Source organism: Ictalurus furcatus, chromosome 7 (genome assembly GCF_023375685.1).
Source record: "Ictalurus furcatus strain D&B chromosome 7, Billie_1.0, whole genome shotgun sequence".
Taxonomy (NCBI): Eukaryota; Metazoa; Chordata; class Actinopteri; order Siluriformes; family Ictaluridae; genus Ictalurus; species Ictalurus furcatus.
Genome location: NC_071261.1, coordinates 26,757,518 through 26,778,578, shown reverse-complemented (window position 1 = coordinate 26,778,578; position 21,061 = coordinate 26,757,518). Strand labels below are relative to the sequence as shown.

Here is a 21,061-nt window from a genome sequence, read left to right as displayed (position 1 = left end):
TTCTGTGAAAATTTCAGGTTCGTATCTCTTTCCCCACCACAGATATTCAACCCGAAATTGAGGGATTTTTTTTTATTTAAAGATCGCACTTTCTCACCCCCATAAAAAAGAGAAGTCTCAAACCTGAAATGTTCTGCGTGCACACTTACCCAGATACCCCCTAACAAAAAATAAGACTGAGACTTGAACCTTTTGCATTAGAAATTGACCCTAAATGTGGAACTGTGAGCATTTCATTCGACTTACGTTGTAAGTCTAAGCAGCAAGAATGTGCTAATTGTTTATATATGTTAATGTATCCTGTAATGTGATCTAAAGTTCAGTTTTTTTTGTTCCAAGGCGCTAGGCCCATCCTAAGCCAAGATATTGAGGTTAAGGTAAACAGTTGTTTAACCAAAATGTGTTGTGTGCCATGACACAAAGCTGGCTGATGTCATTAAACCAAGTAAAAGAGAAAAAAAAAAAAGTGGTGGTTTTGCAATGCCAATGCATAGAAGTAATCACTCAAATTTCCATACATTTAGAAAAATTAAAAACAATCAAGCAACCAACTTTACAATTTTTGGACCACATGAGATGGACTGACCTGCCCACAACATTTTGCATTCATCCTGTTGTCTGTAAAACCCAGACCACTTAGTGGTTCTCTCTCAGGAATACATCATGTGCCTCTGTGTGATTCTCAAATTTCCCTCCTGTCTGCTGTCATATCTCTGTGGATCGTTAGAAACCCAATCACCCTGTTTAATTAAAAGGGGGATGTGGGGGGTGTTTCTTCTGTTTTTCAGTCATTGAGGCAGTCTCCAATGGGCTGCCTCTTTAATCCCTTTCTTATGAGCTTTAGCTCGATACTTGATCCAGCAGCGTCCCAATGGACTGGAGGGCCCAGCGCTAGGCGCACCAGGGAAAGCTCGCGTTACGACAAGAAAGAAATGGATGTGTCTGCTCTCTGTCCTGAACCTTCAGCCCCACTCCTCTGGTTTGGCTGTTGGGTTAAGATGATATATACAGTGCTGTGAAACAGTATTTGCCCCCATCCTGATTTCTTCTGTTTTTGTGTATATCTCATACTAAATAGTTTTAGATCTTCAAACAAATGAGATCAATAGTATGAGATATACACAAAAACAGAAGAAATCAGGATGGAGCAAAGCACCGTATGTGTGTAAGTGAAAAATGAATAATGTCCCATCAAAAGACTGAGCGCCAGATGTAGTAAGCTTTTATATGCCTGTTTTTAGATGTAAAAAGTGTACTTCTTCTCTCATGCATATGCATTTGAGGGAAAATCGTGCAAAAAGTTGGACGCTGGCACCAAACAATGGAGAGATTCGAAGTTTGGCTCATTACTTATTTTGTTTTATGTAAAACATTTGGTCTACTGGCCATTTCTGAACAAAATTTCTTTCAAAATTTGTTAGATGTAACTGATAGATATATATATATATATATATATATATATATATATATATATATATATATATATATATATATATCAGTTACATCTAACAAATCACCTGTATGGTGTAAAATTTGAAGGGGTATATTCAGACATCCCAACCTGCAAAAAATAATTTCTCAAGCACAAAAACTCAACAAGGACATGAACAAACACGTAACATTTTATTACAACAGAACACAACTATTTACCTAACAACATATTGCACCTATTTACACACACTATTTACACACTATTTACACACTATTTACACACGCTATTTACACACGCTATTTACACACACTAATGCAAATAGAAATATTCAGCAAAAAAGAAACTCACCCTTTTCAATAGACTGTACTTCAAGGATAATTTTGTAAAATCCAAATAAGCTTTACAGATCTTTATTGGGAAGGGTTTACACAATGTTTTTCATGCTTGTTCAATGAAACAATTGTTGCACATGCACCTGTGGAACAGTCCTTAAGACTGTTCAATTAAGGTCACAGTTACAATAAGTTAGGACATTAAAGAGACCTTTCTACTGACTCTGAAAAACACCAGAAGAAAGATACCTAGAGTTCCTGCTCACCTGCCATAGACCTGCTTCAGGGAGGCAAGAGGACTGCAGATGTGTCCAGAGCAATAAACTGCAATGTCTGTAATGTAAGACGCCTAAGACAGTGTTTCAGGGAGACAGGAAGGACAGCTGATTGTCCTCGCATTGTAAAATTACATGTAACCGTGTGTCCCCCAGATGTGATGGAGAACTTGTAAATGCCTTGGTGGAAGTGTGGAGTAACATCTCACAGCAAGAACTGACAAATCTGGTGCAGTCCATGAGGATGAGATGCACTGTAGTACTTAAAGCAGCTGCTGGACACCAGATACTGACTGTTACTTTTAATATTGACACCCCCTTTGTTCAGGGACTCATTATTCCATTTCTGTTCCTCAAATGTCTGTGAAACTTGTTCAGTTTATGTCTCAGTTTTTGAATCCCCCAGAATTCATCAACTGGAAAACTTTAGTAGTTTGGCACCAGTCCCTCAAGGTTAGTTGAGACATAATCCAGGACTTCCCAGTGGAGCTGTTCTCTGGCATCTTGCTTTGATCACATTTGGAAATCTCTCTGCCAACATCAAAATCTGCTCTGGATCCACCTCATCTTGGTTCTCCATATTGACCACTGACAGATTCTTCAAGATTTGGTCTCTCGTTGGGAACTTCTCCATGATTATTATTTTTTTTTTTTTTAAAGCTCCTGACATTGAATGCTGTCCCATCTTTAAAGAACTGCTTTGTCTTGTAAGGGGGCCTCTCGTGTCCTTCCACACTTAGCAACTGCCTCCTTGCCAGGTACCTAATAAAAAGCTCTTCATCTGAGAAGTGAATTTCAGTGTTGCTTACATCTATCTCCTGAATGTTGTGTTCTCTCAATCTGCTTGCCATGTCACGCAGGAGCTCTTGTACGTTCTGATCCGACTTGAAAAGGACAGGTGCCTTGTTTTGAAAAATCTAATTGAATTTGTCATAATGGAGAAAGCATGCATATAGTTTCATTTGGGGGGTCTTTAATCCTTTTCTGAATATGAGATGACTTCTGATTCTCACTCTTTAACTCAAAATATAAAAGAAAAGCTGGCCATTGGTGGAGCAGATGGTCCAAACCTTTTCCTAAAGAAAGCCAGTGTGTAGGACAATGCTTTTGTACTCTCTGATGGGCAACATTGCAGTATTATATTACTGTATTATTCAACTCCTGAAGTTGTTTTTTTTATTCAGTAATTACTTTACACATATTTACAGGGAGTTTGGCCTTATCACCTAGACATCAATACAGTAGCTCCTTATAGCAGCTAGTTAAGATAACGTTAGCTATGCTCATGGACGAATGACTCCTATTTAACTCACCTCAGCATGTCTTTTACAGTCATTTAACCCAGCATGGGCAATTGAAAAATCACGGCTGCAAACAGTGCAGTAAGCTACACTGCCGTTGTTTTTCACCCCTATTATGCATGGGTAGACTTTAGAGTAGAGCTGCAGACCATGGAGCTGCAGACTCTAAACTGATGAACTGATGAATGAACTGGAGAGAGAGAGAGAGAGAGAGAGAGGTCGACTGTAAAGCCCGCCTACCGAGAAAACCGATAGGTTAATTAGCACACAGAGTGACCAATCAGGACGTGTTGTCTCACTCTCTCACCATGTCTGTCACTCACTCTCTCGGTTTCTCTCTCGGTTTGTCCAGAGCTTGTCTACTGTTAGAAATGACCATTGAACTCTCTCTCGCTCAATCTAAAAAAAAGAAAAAACATTTCTGGGATATTGTATATAATTTGCGGGGTTCAGGGAGCCGGTATTAAAATGCGGGAGACTCCCGGGAACTTCCGGGAGAGTTGGGCTGTCTGTATATTTTTCACAGTCGGGCTACCCTCATGTTGCCTGTTCACTCACTGACAGACATGTTTACAAAGATAACAGAAAGCAGAGCAACTGTGAATAACATTTGCATGGCAAAAAGCACATGAGTTTCAATGGGAGGAGCTCAGGATCACGAAAAAGACCTTGCGTTTGGTCAATTTTACTTGAAAAGCTGAGTGGAGGGTGAAGTGGGAAATTTCCACAAGTTACTTTTGCTTTGCTATTTTCTTCTTTTCCACAGAAATAACATGCTGCTTAAAGTGAGCTGGTAGACACCTGCAGTACCAGCTCTTCAGAATTTTGCTCTTTTGAGTTTTGCATGTTTTTTCATGTAACGCCCTTCATCATAAGCTCCTGATGCTGTAGTTTACTCGTTATTTTTCGTCTTAAATCCATAAACTAAGTGGAAGTACAGAGGCGCTCAGAGCTCATAGCAGCCTACAGTGCCACGGTGCATTTCTCTGTGCTGTCATGTGTCTGTTTACGTTGCCACGTGTGTTTTGTTTTGATTCATGCTTTGTCTTCTCCATGTCCTGTCATTGGCTGTCTCCCTCGTGTTTCCTGATTGCCCTCTCCTGTCTTCAGTTTGCCCCTTGATTTGTCTGTATATTCAAACCACCATGTTTCGTTGTTCAGTGTGAAGTATATGCTAAGTTTGTCTCTGCACCTGACGTTAGCAAGGCTGATTTTCCTGTGTTTGTTGATCTGGTTTGACCTTGTTAAGTTTTATGTTTCTTGTGATAAGTCTTTGGCTTGTCTCTAGCCTGTTTCCTGACCTCAACCTTGCTTATCGATTCGGATTTGTTTGCACTTCTGTCATTAAATAAACTGCAGTTGCATCCGTCTCAACCTTTTCATCACGACAGAAGAGAAATTCACAGTGTATTCACAGTATATAAGCTCAATGGATTTTACTTCGCTCACGTACTGTATGCGAGTATAAAGAAAAAGAAATACAGCATGATGCAGGGGCACACATTTTATGTGCCTGTAAGACAGCAGGAGTAAACCGAAATGCATAATAAAACATCAATACTGTGTTTGAAAAAAGAATGCTCCAGAAATTTTTCATTGTCACATGCTCAAATACAGGGCCAGACTGGAACAAAAATTCATGGCAGGAGTCTCATAACCACCCAGGCTATCCCATACACCCACCACTCACTGACCAATTTATTAGGAATCCATATACATCTTCTCATTCATGCAAATGTCTAATGATTTTCCAAATGACGCACAGACGATACTGAATCAAATCGTTATATAGAAATGCAAGATCTTAATATTGAAATATTGAAACAAATGGCTTAAATTGTACATTTTCTCTTTCCGTCTGCCCTGTAATTAGTTATATTAGCTACATGGTCAGCCTGAGCTACACTTGAAGTTACTTAAAAAGGTATATTTAAAAAAGTTATATTTGTTTGAGGTCTTTCCCTTGGGTAAATTTAGCTAGCTAATATAACATGATCCAAGAAGCACTGTTTTACTTACTAACTGGAGTTTGCTAGCTAGTTAGATCTATTAGTTGGTTTACGTTCTTATTAAAGGTAGAGGTGATAATGAAGGGAATCCCAAATGTGGTGCTTTTTGGTTCCCAACAGCAGAGATAAAGGGAAGTCAGGCAGTCAACAGTGGCATTAAAATGTTTTTTTTTTTTGCACACTGGTTAACCTGCCAGTTCTGTGATCTAACTTCATTTCAAACTGAAGTGAAAAGCAAAGGCAGTGTAGCTACCTTCATTAGCAGTACTGACTTACCTGTGCCTTTTATACTGCATTGAGTATCAAGATAAGTATTCTCAATGATGGTAATTAAACTAATTTAACCTGATGTCTGGGTTTGATCGCTTGGAAACAGGATGTTGTGTTAAAGCGTTATTTAAGATGGCTGAAGTGAATGGGGAAAGGAAATAAGATAGTGTAATATGGTGCCTGGTGCAGCCATGTGATGCTAGTGAGAGTAAGCAGGGCACAGACCTGCCTGGATACTCTCCCAGAATTCATTTGTGCTGAAGTGGCCCTGTAGATGAACTAGCATCCAACTCCAGATGCTAGTTTGCATTTGATTATGGGCTCTCACATTCACCAGAAACATCTCACTTTACTCAACTCAGGTGATTAATCTCTCTCTCTCTCTCTCTCTCTCTCTCTCTCTCTCTCTCTCTCGGTAACAGATGATGTCTCAGAAGAAGATTTTCCTGCTCCTGGTGGCAGTTAGTACTGTCAGTTTGCTGTTGCATCATGGGGGTCACCTCGACTGGTAAGAACATACTAACCAAAGGTTATCCAGATTTCAGAGGTCTTTCTCTCATTCTACGTAAAAACCACAGGTAATATTCATTTTCTGTCTCGACAGGACCATGGAAGTATTCCGACTGAGCTGTCCATTCATGCGTTCTTCTCAAACTGGCACCAGAGTCAAACACACAAATGTGGTCTTCCTCAAGACGCACAAGACAGCCAGCACTACTGTGCAGAACATATTATTCCGCTTTGCAGAGCGTAACAACCTCACGGTGGCGCTGCCAGTCACCTCGTGTGATCACCAGTTCTGCTACCCACGCACCTTCAGCAGCCATTTTGTCCTGCCATACACCATGCCCCCGAACATTGTGACCAATCACATGCGCTTCAGCCACTCTGAGCTTCAGCGCATTATGCCCAATAATACCATCTACATCACCATCTTGCGTGAACCCGGTGCCATGTTTGAGTCTCAGTTCACCTACTTTAATCAGCACTGCGAAGCTTTTAAACGAGTCCCTAATGGGTCTCTGGCCGCTTTTCTGGAGAAGCCCCAGGCTTACTATCGTCCAAAGGAGGAAGAGTCAATGTATGCGAGGAATACGCTGACCTTTGACCTGGGCGGTGATAAGGACCGACCATCCACAGATGTGAGTTATGCAAAGCGATTTGCTGCAGAAGTGGAACGTGTCTTCTCACTGGTCATGATTGCAGAATATTTTGATGAATCACTAGTCCTGCTGCGGCATCTGTTGTCATGGGACCTCGAGGATGTGCTCTACTTCAAGCAAAACATGCGCATGGCTTCCTCTAAAGGCAACCTTTCTGAAGCTCAACTGCACAAAATCCGGGAATGGAATTCCATCGATGCTGCGCTGTATGACCACTTTAACGCCTCACTTTGGAGACGGCTGAATGAACTGGGGCTAGCTTGTGTTGCTAGGGAAGTAAAGCTGCTGCGTCGTGCCCAAGAACAGATGATACGTGGCTGTTTTGGCGGCAGTTTGCCTCGGATACGCTCAGCTTCGGAGATCACCAACAAACAGCTGCGGCCATGGCAGCCCAGCAGCAAAGTGGCTATTGTTGGGTACGACTTACCTGTCAATGCATCAAAGGAGTCTGGCATGTCGAAGGACGTGTGCCTGAAAATGATCATGCCTGAAGTGCAATATACAAAACAACTGCTGCAGTGGCAGATGCTGCGATACAGAAGCAGGTACTTTTTAAATAAAATGCCGCGTAATGGGCTGAAACCCTTTGGCCAGTTCGTATGGAAACAACCCTATATTTCCACTTCACGAAATTCAGTGACACTGGGGAGGCGCCCCAGAGCAGCTACACAGTTCTTCCACCAGGCACGTCAACGTCAGTCCCAGAATTAGCCACATTGTTTTCTTCGTTCATCTTGTGACCCAGACTGCAGGGAAAGACCTATGAAGAACCGTTATAGATTATACCAGCCATTTAAAACTCGTACATTATTTGATCATTTTATCAAAGCAGGTCGAATGGAAGGAGAAAAGTGTTCTGACCTGCAATCACTGACTGTACTTTTTACAAAGGTTTATCAGGGCTGTGCTTCAGTCCAACAACAGAAAATGTCTGTAAACTCATTAGTTTGAATAGAGACAAGTTCTTGACCAATGACAATGCAACCCTCTTATAGGGTGAAAAACACTGAGATATTTAACCTAATTAGATTTTTCTGTGGATGCTGCTTGGGTTACACTACCCTGCGTTTGCCCTGCCATTGTTACAGGAGCTTGCTGAATGGCTCACAGCATTGAATGGCAGAAAGAATTAATGAGGGACGGAAAAAAAAAAGCTAAGGCAGATGAGAAAATGGACTGTCATGCTACTGTCCAAGACTCGCTAGTTTCAGGAAGCTATTTGCAGTAACACGGTGACCTTGAAACTTTCCTCATGACAGGTAGTACGGTGTAATAGGCACTGTGCTTGCACACTGTTGTACAATTACATATAAGACTTAACTTCTTATCTTCTGACAGTCTGACCATGAAAGCTTTCCTCACAGCAAATGTACGGGATGTAATTTATCATTTATATTTAATACTTGAGCTGTTTGAATTGCTTGAACATTTTTGTCATAATGCTGGTACATGATTAGAGCGTATTCAGGTTTGTTTGTTTTTTAACAACAGGTTTATTAGTCTGAGTGTCTCATCTGTGCACTACTGGGGTGTGTGTGTGTGTGTGTGTGTGTGTGTGTGTGTGTGTGTGTGTGTTTGTGTGTGTATATAATGTATGTAATATAATAATATACATTATATAATGTATATAATAATAATAATAATTATTATTATTATTATTATTATTATTATTATTATTATGATGATGATGATTATTATTATTATTATTATTATTACATACTGAGGAGTATCTGAGTCACAAGTTGTGCTACATCAATTGTTTATACATTCATTTGATTTAACCCTACCTCTAATAGCTAATAATCACCATATATAACAACATACTGTGCATATGATGTGCCTCACATGATAAATGAGCTGTATTACTAGTATGACTAGTATAATAAGTCAATTTAAACTTTTCCTTTGAAGCCAGTGTTTGTGTACATAGGTGTGTGTGTGTGTGTGTGTGTGTGTGTGTGTGTGTGTGTGTGTGTGTGTGTGTATGCCTAGGATCGATTAAATTAAGAGCCAGTCAGCAATGTGAGCTGTGGACAGGGTTATAAGCCAAACCATGTGAGCTTTTAAAAGTGGCCTGCTTTTTTCATATTGGATTCTAGTATAGAAGAAATGTTTCTCAGTTTCATCTGGTCATTCTAGTACACATGAATAACACACACACACACACACACACACAAAGACACCTTTCATCTTCCCTTTCAGTTAGGTTAATAGCAAATTAATGAAGATTTAGCTGAGAATACTGTCTCACTGGGTGATTCAGACTAGGCAAAACTGAGAAGAACCTGATGTTCACACGCATCAGCCGGTTCACACCTCATCTTCACACTCAGAACTGTGTCTCACTGATGTGAGCAGGGGAGAATGACAGAGAAGATAAACCAGGGCTCAGATACAACTTGAATCATAACAGAGGGATCTTCAAGCTCTGAGATTCCTTACCATGTTAATAAGTGCTCTTGTGTTATGAATTATATTTATGTCAGTTTTTTTGAGTAACAAAAAAAGGTGTTTTAAACAGATATGTGTCATCAGCTGTAGGATGTGACCTGCTTCCATTATTCCTAAAGTACAATGACACCATGACTCAGAAAAACTCACAGAAGACAATGAAATTGTACTGTATGTATATAAGGTGTTGGGATTTTGTCGTTCCGCTTGAGATTTTTTAAAAATGGTTCTCAGATCTTCAAAGGGTACTACTACTTTACTACTTTGTGCTACTGTGCACCTTATCAGATGGGCATGAAAGCAAAACGCGACTGTGTCGTGAGTAAGATTTTGTAAAAGGACACTGGATTTGTTGGTTTTCATTTTCAAATGGCATGTTTCTTTGGAACTGGAGCTTTAAATAAGATTTTTCTGACAATCAGATTTAGAGATTATGTAGTAAGTTATACAAAAAAGAATAAAACCAATAAAATTTTTCATGTTTCGTGTAATCATTTCCATTCACATTATAGACTAAGTTCAATCCATCCATTTCCATACTGCTTATCCTACATGGGGTTGCTGGGAGCCTGGTGCTTATAACCAAGGAACTCGGGGCACAGGGCAGGGGACACCCTGGATGGGGTGAAATCCCATTGCAGGGCACAATCACATGCACTGCAGCCTACAGCTTTGGACTGGCAGAGGAAACCGGAGTACCTGGAGGAAACCCCGAAGCACACGAAGAACATGCAAGCTCCACGCACACAGGGCAGAGGCAGGAATCGAACCCCCAACCCTGGAGGTGCAAGACAAACGTACTACCACTAAACCACAATGCCCCCTGTACACTAAGCTGATTAATCATAATGAACTAATATCTGGGTTAGTTACAGTTTTATTAAGAAATATCAGTAGATTCAATTCAATTCAATTTTTATTTGTATAGTGCTTTTTACAATGGATATTGTATCAAAGCAGCTTTACAGAGACATATAAGATAAGATAAGATAACATTTATTGATCCCACACTGGGGAAATTCCCTCGTTACAGCAGCTCGGTTACACAAATAAACAGATAGGAAAGAATACACATTAAATAGGAATAGAATTGAAATAAAGCATCTAAGTATCTAATGGTAGTATGTACACTATGGACACCTCAGTGTATGTACAGATGAATACAAATTTGAATATATACAGATGTGTAACACCTTGTTTATATACTTGAGAGGATAAATGGATTACTGCGCGGTTAACAATAGAGGGGTGAGTAACAAATAATAATTATGTGTGGGTTGATGATGCAAAAAAACCAAACTGCTAGCAGTGTTACATTATGTTGTTGCATTAAAGAGTCTGACTGCTGTAGGGATGAAGGGCCTGCGGTAGAGCTCTTTCTTGCACTGAGGGTGCAGCAGTCTGCTGCTGAAGGAGCTGCTCAGGGACCCCAGTATCTCATATCTCATACAGGGGGTGAGAGGAGTTGCTCATGATAGACACCATCTTGGCTAACATCCTCCTCTCCCTCACCACCTCTATGCTGTCCAGAGGGTAGACCAGAACAGAGCTAGCCCTCTTAACCAGTTTATTGAGACGTTTCCTGTCTCTGTGCTCCCAACTCCCCAGGAAACTACTGCATATAAGCTAGCAGATGCTACCACAGTGTCATAGAAAGTTTTAAGCAGGGTCCTGCACACACCAAAAGACCTCTTTTTGGACAGGACATCTGAGTTTGTGGACCAGTCCAGTTTATTGTTGAGGTGAACACCCAGGAATTTATGTCTCCACCCTCTCAATGTCCATACCCTGGATGCTCACCAGCATAGACCGGATTGGCCTCCTGCGGAGGTCGACTACCATGTCCTTTGTCTTGCTGGCGTTGAGGTAAAGGTGGTTTAATTCACACCAGTTGACAAAGTCAGCGATGACCTCCCGGAATTCCTGATCATTCTCCTCTGATACTCGTCCAACAATGACCGTATCATCAGAGAACTTCTGCATGTGGCAGCTGTTAGCGTTATGCCTGAAGTCCGCTGTGTACAGGGTGAAGAGAAATGGAGTAAGCACTGTACCCTGTGGTGCTCTCATGCTGCTGACTACCATATCAGACACACAGTCCTGGAGCCTCACATACTGTGGTCTGTCAGTGAGATAATTGGTGACAGGATAAACACAGGATAAACACAGGATACAGATTTTAAATGTGTGAATTTATCCCTAATGAGCAAGCTGGTGGTGACGGTGGCGAGGAAAAACTCTCTAAGATGATATGAGGAAGAAACTTTGAGATGAACCAGACTCAAAAGGGAACCCGTCCTCATCTGGCTAACAATGGACAGTGTGAAAGTGAAGGGAAGTTCATTATGCTTTTAACATGAAGTCTTTGTTGAACTAGTCCACTGTTCACTAAAGGAGACCCGAGTGCAAAACTGCATGTTGTAATTGCAGTCCCAAGGCCATAGTAGCAACCGTAACCCCAGCAAACACAGTGAGAATGTCCACATGGAATTGAGGTCCAAAACTATTTCATGGTACTTCAGGCGGTGGTCCCGATAGTCCCACATACCGTAAAGACAGCACTTCCCAAAAACAGTCATTGTGAGCTTAATGAAAAAAACAGTATAGGGTTCTCATATAAGATTTTCAGATATGGGATGTCAACGTTTTGACATTTCGGCAAACAAACCTGGATTTTTATATTTACAGCTTGGCAAGATCTACACTATAAAGTCTAATCAAAATTTACATCAAGGAAATTGTAAAAAATTTAGAAAGTGGATTTTTGAACAGTAGCAAAACACAGATAGAACATCCATCCATCCAACCTCTACCACTTACTCCTTTTCAGGATCACAGGGAACCTGGAGCCTATCCCAGGGAGCATCGGGCACAAGGCGGGGTACACCCTGGACAGGGTGCCAGTCCATCGCAGGGCACAATCACATACACACTCACACTCACACACCCATTCATACACTACGGACACTTTGGACCTGCCAATCAGCCTACCATGCATGTCTTTGGACTGGGGAGGAAACCGGAGTACCCGGAGGAAACCCCCACAGCACGGGGAGAGAACATGCAAACTCCGCACACACAGCCCCGGCGGGACTCGAACCCCGGACCCTGGAAGTGTGAAGTGAACATGCTAACCTCTAAGCCACCGTGTGCCCCCAGGTAGAACATTATTATTCATATTATGATATTATTATTATTAATATCATCATTGTCTTGCTGCATAATCCAGTTGCTCTTGAGTTTCAACTTACGGACTACATTCTCCTTTAGGATTTTCTGGTAGAGAGCAGAATTCATGTTTCACAGCAAATGTACGGGATGTAATTTATCATTTATATTTAATACTTGAGCTGTTTGAATCGCTTGAACATTTTTGTCATAATGCTGGTACATGATTAGAGCGTATTCAGGTTTGTTTGTTTTTTAACAACAGGTTTTTTAGTCTGAGTCCAAGTGTTGCTGCAGGTCTTTGGCAGTCACTCAAGGGTTTTTCACACAACCTGCCTTCTCAGAAATCTGTTTGCAGCCATTAATAGCTTCCCTTGTCTGCCTCACCCAGGTATTTCATCAATTTTCCGCCCCTAGCCAGTTCAGATAGTTCATGTGTTCCAGCTCAAGCACACCTGGTGCAAGCAATGATGCCCTTGATTATTCACATTAGGTGTGCTTGAAACGATACCTGTTTTGCATATTTGTGCTGTTGTGAGAGATTCTATTCAGGGGGTTGAATAATTTTGAAACTGGAGAAGTCATTATAAGTTGTATTTTCAGTTGACTTTGGGGAAACCACTTGCGGCATTCGTTGTCTTGAACTATTTCACTTGCTTTTGTCTGATTTGTTCATTACAAACAGCTGAAAGTCTGTACATTTTGACAATAAAGTTGAGTTGCAATGGAGGGTTAAATAACTTTGACTGCAGCTGTACATGCACACGAAACGGAGTGTGCATTACATACTAATTGTACATGATGTACGTCACACGTTGAATGAGCTGTATAACTAGTAGGACAAGCCACTTTAAAATTTTCTCTGAAACTAGTATTTGTGTAGACACAGGTGGGTGTGTGTGTGTGTGTGTGTGTGTGTGTGTATTGTACCCAAGAAGTGTAATTGTGCATTGCAACAAGAATTTTGAAGTCATCTATTTTCTTTCACTGTACTTGAGACGAAAGGTCACCCATTATTATTATTATTATTATTATTATTATTATTATTATTATTATTATTATTATTATTGTTGTTGTTGTTTTCGTTAGTTTCGTAATTCTGCTTCTTCTTTTGCTCTGGAAGTCTATGGCAGCCCATAGAACCGCTTGTGGGAAAGATATGAAATTTGACATGGAGATAGAGGACAGTCTGATCTTTTAATACAGAAAATTTGGAGTTTCTAACTCAATCCCTCTAGCGCCACCAACAGTCCAAAATTGCACTCACATTTATGTTAATAAGTTTTGAACCATGCATTGTAGAAACACTAGGCTGTTTGTCCGATTTGTACAAAAATTGACCTACATCATCTAGAGACATTTACAACAAAAAAGTAAAAATTTACAGAATTTTGATAAACCATACCGTCATCAAATGGCACTTCAATGAATTCAATGGTGAGCATGCCAAAATGGATGTGAGGGTATATCTCTGTAACGCTTTGAGGGATTGTGATGAAACCTGGTATTTCTCATCAGTATTAGGCCCTGAGGTTAGCTACAGCATTTTGGAATAGTACCGCCTAGTGGTCACGAGATATGAAAAAAAGCACATTTTGGAACAGTTTGTCATAAAATCTTCAAATTGGTCTCATAAGATTAATTGGGGCAATGTTATGAAAAAATCCTATGTCAGCCATTTTGGATGTCAGCCATTTTGAATTTAGACATAAAATGCTGTATTTTACAAATGACTTGGCGTATCATTATGAAACTCGATATGTGTCTTTGGGACAATGCTCTGAAGGGACTCAAAAAGTTTAGGGACAGCACTACCTTTTGGTCAAAAATTATAATGCTATTTCTAAAGATGCTAATAGCTATGGACTCTTTTTGCCTACTGTCATGAGACTGGTTTTGATAGATATTCCGTGGTTCATGCCAAAAACAATGATATCAATTATGTCATGGTTGAGCAAACTTCCTGTCCACCAAAATTGGCCTGCATCATCAAGATGCATTCATGACAAAAAGATATTAACAAAATTTTGAATTTGAAAGTTTTCAAATGGCACTTCAACGAATTTGAAGAATGTGCAAAATTGAACTTGAGGCTGTATCTCCGAAACGCTTTGAGGGATTGTGACAAAACTTGGTAAGTGTCATCACCATTAGCCCTTGAGGTTACCTGCAGTGTTTCGGCACACTGCCCCCTACTGGTCAGGAGATTCACTGTGGTTTTTTGGAGTCCCAGAACCTGTGAAATAGCTTTATAACCCTTCACAGACTGATGTATTTCAGCCACCTTCTTCCTCATCATTTCTGGAATTTCTTTCAACTTTGGCAAAGTGTGTTACTGGGTAAGACCTTTTAACCAACTTCATGCTGTTGAAGAAATTCTATTTAAGTGTTGATTTGATTGAACAAAGTTTGCAGTAATCAGGCCTGCTTGCGTCTAGTCCAGCTGAACCCCATTATGAATGCAGTTTCAGTGATTTGGGGAATTAGTAACTACGGGGGCAAATATATTTTCACACAGACCCAGTTGGTACTGGATAACTTTTTTGCTTCACTAAATAACATTATCATTTCAAAACTGCATTTTGTGTTTACTCAGGTTTTCTTTGTTTTATCTTAGATTTTGTTTTAATTTCTGAAACAATTTAGTATAGGATATACACAAACACAGAAGAAATCACAACGATAGATAGATAGATGTCTTTCATTATTAAATAAAAGAAAATGCTGGCCAAATTGCTGTGGTATGACAGGAATAAACACTTTGTGATGTGTTGTTATAGAAAAATATTTGCTTCAGGCCACATCACACCACCTCGTTGTGGATTATTTTCCTTTAATCTATAGCACAGGAGGCAGGATCCCCCAACCCTGGAAGTGTGAGGCAAACGTGCAAACCACTAAGCCACCATGGTTTAGTGAATACATGAATCCATAAATAATAAATAGTAACACTTACTTTTCCAGCCGTTTGTTGTCCCGTTCCAAATTTTTTTGAGATGTGTTGCTGCCATCAAATTCAAAATGACCTTATTTTTTCCATAAAATGGTACATTTTATCAGTTTAAACATTTCATATGTTCTATTGGGAATAACATATGGGTTTATGAGATTTGCAAATCATTGCATTCTGTTTTTATTGACTTTTTTGGAATTGAAGTTGTATGTGTTGTATTCCTTATATCAATATCCATACCAAATATTCATGTTTGCCACATGAACAACACAAGGCCAGTAGAGTTTATCCCAAACATCATAAGCTAATTTTAATTAGCTATAAAAAGCATGACTGAAGCATGACTTTGGCACAAAATTTGACTTTCTTCCTTGTATACAAGATTGTATTTTCCTTAGGTTTTGTTAACCTTTTTTAATCCCACAAAGATCCTTTCCAGCTTAACCAGCATTCACAGCATTAAGTTACTCTCTAATGTCAGATGGGAAGCTCTGGAAAAATTCCTGGTGTTAAGTGAACACCTGTGGAGTTAAATTCACTCTTACAGCATGTGTTAGTGTCAAACTGAATCCTGTAAGTGTTCATTCAATAAAGGATGTTTCCTTCAAACTTTTTTTTTTTTTTAGTTTTAGAGGGTTTGTACTGTGGGAAAGGCTTGCTGCTGGTTCAAGTATCTGTGACCATCAATATTGTGTTTGCGAAGGAACACCCATAAACCTGTATACACAAGGACTTGTATTGGAGACACCCCACACAAACAGAGAAAAAACTCGTGTGACTGTTATAGTAAGGAGAGGTTTATTTATCATAAAAGAGTCTCCAGTATCAGTGCATTGTAACAGTGAGAGGTAAAGCTGTAACTTAAAGTTTTCCGATATGGGAACGTCTTTAGGACAGTGGCTTTTCTGTGCTTTGTGGTAACAGTACTGTTTTTTTTTTTTTTGTCTTATTACATTCAGGAAAAAAGAAAGTATAGTGAGAGAACAGCTGTTTATAGCTGCTATAACGTAAGTGATCACAGGAATGAACCTGTTTTGTGGATGTTCCACAACATGAAATGTAACTATAAACAGATAAAAACATATGATTTGTGATTCTTTAATAAATAAATAAAAATGGCTGTTGTATAAGAGGAGTAAAATATTTCAGGATATTTTCCTATAACAGAACACCTAGTTGTGATTTATTCCTTACATGTCCAGTAATGAGGCCTGTGTGTGTGTGTGTGTGTGTGTGTGTGTGTGTGTGTGTGTGTGTGTGTGTGTGTGTGTGTGGTCTGTAACAGAAAGGGAGTACAGCTAAAAGAAGAGAAGGAGAAAATGTGCCTCATTTCTTTTAATGCAACAAACATCAAACAGATGACAGACAGTCAGTGGCGCTGATTAGCACCTAATTGAAAGGAGCAAGACGAAAAGCAAGAGAAGCTTCCCCGTCTCCCGAGACACATCCTCCTGCATTTAGACAGAACACACAGCCTTGACAGAGTCGACACAGCAACGACGCTAACAAGCACACGGAGAATGAAACCACCCATTTCTGGAATATAACCTCATTTCTAATTTAGTCTTAGAGTTCACCGACCCGCAAACTTTTTCTGTCTCAAATGTCATGATGAGACTTGATGAAAGCAGAGAGAATGAGGTGTGAAGTTGCATGTACTCTGTGGTTTTCGGGTCAGGATTAAAAGTAGGATTATTACGAATTCAGACCCTGGGTTTAGGATGTGGGGTTAGGTTTTGTTGGATTTTAATGGGTTGTTAAATTTGAGGTCATAAACTCAAAGCTTTGCTTTTTATAATTCTACCAGAGACATTGAAACACTGGGAAAACCTGATCGGACATTTAATGCACCACTGTGCCCCCTCTATGTCTTTCCCTTATGTTGTAGTTTAATAGATTTTCTGATTGTTTTCTCAGTAGAGCTTATTTGTTTAGTTTGGTTTCACAAGCACACAGTTACACACATTTATCATTGTAATTCCAATATACAGCGTTCATAGATTTGTCTCCAACCTTTCCCTTTATCTCATGGGATTTCAATGAGTGTTTTTTTGCATGATAGGTTCACAAGTAGACGCTTTCAGTTTTTGATATACAGCTTTGAAATCAGTATGAAAACCTGACGTTGATATCATCAGCCCTACCCTTATTCATCGATACCGATCTAAAATGTTAGATTAAATATTTTGCTTTGCCAAACATTAGTATGAAAATAGCTTGCTTTTGGCTTTCCAGTCTTTCCAGTCTTGACATGATGCAGGTATAATATTACAGTCATGCTGCTGTATTTATATACAGTATGCGCTGTGCTAAAATGTATGCTACCGCATGGTCACTAAGTCACTAAACTAAGACTTTTATTATTATTCACTGCCTGCTGTCAGTCAGCCATGAGTTAGATTTATCAACGTGTTGTTTTGCAATGATTATTAAAATGATGGTAAATATTTCCTACATTTAACGAACAGGAAAAATGACAAAGTAAGGCCGCTATGGTTAAACTTCTGTGAGCTTTATACTAAAATATATAGCTTCTATGTGTGTATGATATGTAGTGTATTTTATTTTGTTGTATTTGTTTCTTTGTTGTTGTTGTTGTTGTTGTTGTTGTTTTAATAGAAAGTGATAGTCATGGTCTAATCCTTTATAACGCATGTGGGAGACTAAATTCCTAAAAACATTTGATTGTAATTTCTTATTAAAGCACTTGGACAAGTTTATAATAGGAATATTATAATATAAATATAGAAAATATTACATTTGTAGCTGTAAAAGTAAAACCATTGTGCTCAATAGGTGCTTCTGCTGTTAGCTTAAACAGGCAAATGAACCAGCAGGTAGACGTCCAGAACTCCTCATCCAGAGGGTGAATTGGAGAAATTCTGTTGAATGTGATCCAATTAGTAAGAATTAACATTATGTGCCTGTTAAAAGGTGAACGGTTTAAACTCACAGAACTATTTGAGGGGTGCAGATTTACAATACTCCCACTCGTAAATACACAACTAGTTTCATTATAGTTACTGTACAAATCATAGTAGTTATTGAATAATATGATTTAATATGAACAACTGAATAACAAGATGTGTGTTTAATGAGCTGATTGGTTTATTGCAAAAATAACTATCATCTCCTTTGTTATTTTATTATCTCATTATCAAGCCTTACTGGTGGCTATACAATATAAATCTGATTCTGTGTAATGGGTAGGGGATTTTTTTTTTTCTTCACTACATACTTTTTTGGCTCCTCTACCCATCTTTGATATACATAGCTTTGAAAACTCTTTAGAGTTTTTTTTATCTTTACACACACACACACACACACACACACACACACACACACACACACAAACAGAGAGAACGTTTCCTCCAGTGTCGCTGCACATCAGAGTGAGTGCAGGTCAGTGTGTGGGAGTGTGAGATGAAGAGAGAATGTGTGTAGAGTTTGGGGATGCAGGGAGGACTTTTTGTTGTTGTTGTTACTGATCTGTAGGTGAGCGCACAGCAAAGCAGCTTGAAAAGATATTTACATGTGTGTTGTTGTTTAGGTGAAGTGTAAACCTTGCTGTTATAGAAATAATTTCCTGGTTAAGCAAATGAGCTAGAAGGAGAGATAGAGGTTATCCTGTGACATGGATGTGACATGAATGTAACAGCAAAATGCCTATGCGGCTAGCAATTTTTAATCATAACTTTCCTTACCTTACACTTATACTGAGCTCTATGGCCAAAACAAAAACTAGAACTGATTTAACTGTACTGAGAGATATATGAAAAATAAAAAGTGAGCAAAAAAAAAAAAAAAAAAAACACAAAACAACAACACCACACCATTGTACAGATCTCGGAGCAAATATGTGAAAAAGCTGCTGATGGAAAGAAAGTCACGAACAGAGAAGATTAAGCAAATGATGACAGGGAAATGAGCTCCACTAAGAAAATCAGCAAGCCTGGAAAATGGTGGAGTGAAGTAAAGGAGTGCAGAGAGACATACTTGTGAGGTGGCAATGAGGAGAGAGAGAGAGAGAGAGAGAGAGATGGATAGATGGATGGTTTGATGGATAGATGGATGGATGGTTTGATGGATAGATGGATGGATGGTTTGATGGATAGATGGATGGATGGTTTGATGGATGATAGATGGATAGATTGGTGGTTTGATGGATGGATGGATGGTTTGATGGATAGATGGATGAATGGATTTAGGGTACTTTCTTATTTTATTTATTTCGTTATATTGTTATTATGGAATTAGATGGATAATTTACCTGTGTATTTACATTTACATTACATTTATTCACTTAGCAGACGCTTTTATCCAAAGCAACTTACAAATGAAAAAAATACAAGCAAAATTTGGTATTTGGTGATTCTTTTCCTGATTTCTTGATTTCTTAGGTTTTTATGAATGCACTCGCTTTTTGGAGTGTTGTATTAAACATACACTATATGGCCCACTATATGGACACCTGACCATCATAGCCATATGTAGTTCCTGAACATCCCATGTCTTGGTAAATCATGTCTTCATGGAGCTCGCTATGTGGATTGAGAGATACATACAAAATAAAAAGAGAGCAAAAAAAAAAAAAACCTTGTACAGATTGTACAGACCTGGGAGCGGATGTTGGAAAAACCTGCTGATGTAAAGAAAGTCATGAACCAAGAAGATTAAGCAAATGATGACAGGGAAATAAGCTCCTCTAAGAAAATGAGCAAGCCTGAAAAATTTTGGAGTGGAATAAAGGAGTGCCGAGAGACAAACATGTGGAGGTGGCAATGACAGGAAAAAGAGAGCAACAGACAGCGAGAGAAAGAGAGAGTGAAAGAGAGCGAGAAATGGATGGATGAATGGATTGATGGATGGATGGATGGATAGATTGATAGATGGATGGATGGATGGAAGGATGGTTGGATGGATGATTGATTGGATGAATGGTTTGATGGATGGATGGTTGAATGTATGGATGAATGGATGAATCTTTCTGTAGTTTAGTAGGCTTCGTTAACTCAACAGCAGTGAAGTTTAGAGAATGTTGTGTAGCTGATTTGTATTTATTTTGTCATATTATTCTTATGGATTTAGGTGGATAATCACCTGTGTATTTGATGATTCTTTTCCTGATTTTCTGATTCCTTAGGTTTTTATGAATGTACTCGCTTTTTGGAGTGTTGTATGAAACGTACACTATATGGCCCAAAGTATGTGGACACCTGACCATCATAGCTATACTGTATGTAGTTTTTGTACATCTCATGTCTTGGTAAATGATGTCTTCATGGAGCAATCCTGGAAACACTGGGTGCAAAGTGGGAGAATTCACACATTCAACAACATTACTATGTATAGTTCTGTGGCTTTCCGGGACTGGCAGTGAAGTGCTGGTCTGCCAGCAGAAGAATTCACTCCAGCTGTCTGAAACTTTGATGAACAGTTCCTATGTAATTAATCATGGCTTATCAAATAACTTCTATGTGTTTAATATCGCTTTCTTTTGCTCTAGTCATTTCTTATGGCACAAATGCCCTATACCTAATTTTAATAATGTTCCCCACTCCAAAAACAAATAATGGAAAGCCAGCTTCGGGCTTTAGGACTTGTTTAAATATGCATGTTTACATGGTGCTGTCCCTGCCATAAAGAGTTCAACTGCTCTACACTGCAGTCTTTTTATATTTAACTGTTCATCTGTCTTGCTTGCTAA

The 21,061-nt window shown here is 39.2% G+C and overlaps 1 protein-coding gene across 2 annotated transcripts in view; it reads left to right on the top strand.

The window, feature by feature from the left end:
* Positions 1-8,346, top strand: part of gal3st3 (galactose-3-O-sulfotransferase 3) — a 33,622-nt gene extending 25,276 nt beyond the window's left edge. For both annotated transcript variants that reach the window (XM_053629573.1, XM_053629574.1), the window contains exons 2-3: positions 6,042-6,127; positions 6,224-8,346. In XM_053629573.1, coding sequence (XP_053485548.1) covers positions 6,042-6,127; positions 6,224-7,493 — 1,356 coding nt within the window. In that variant the 3' untranslated portion in view covers positions 7,494-8,346. The remainder of the gene's footprint in view (positions 1-6,041; positions 6,128-6,223) is intronic.
* The last annotated feature ends 12,715 nt before the right edge of the window (positions 8,347-21,061 follow it).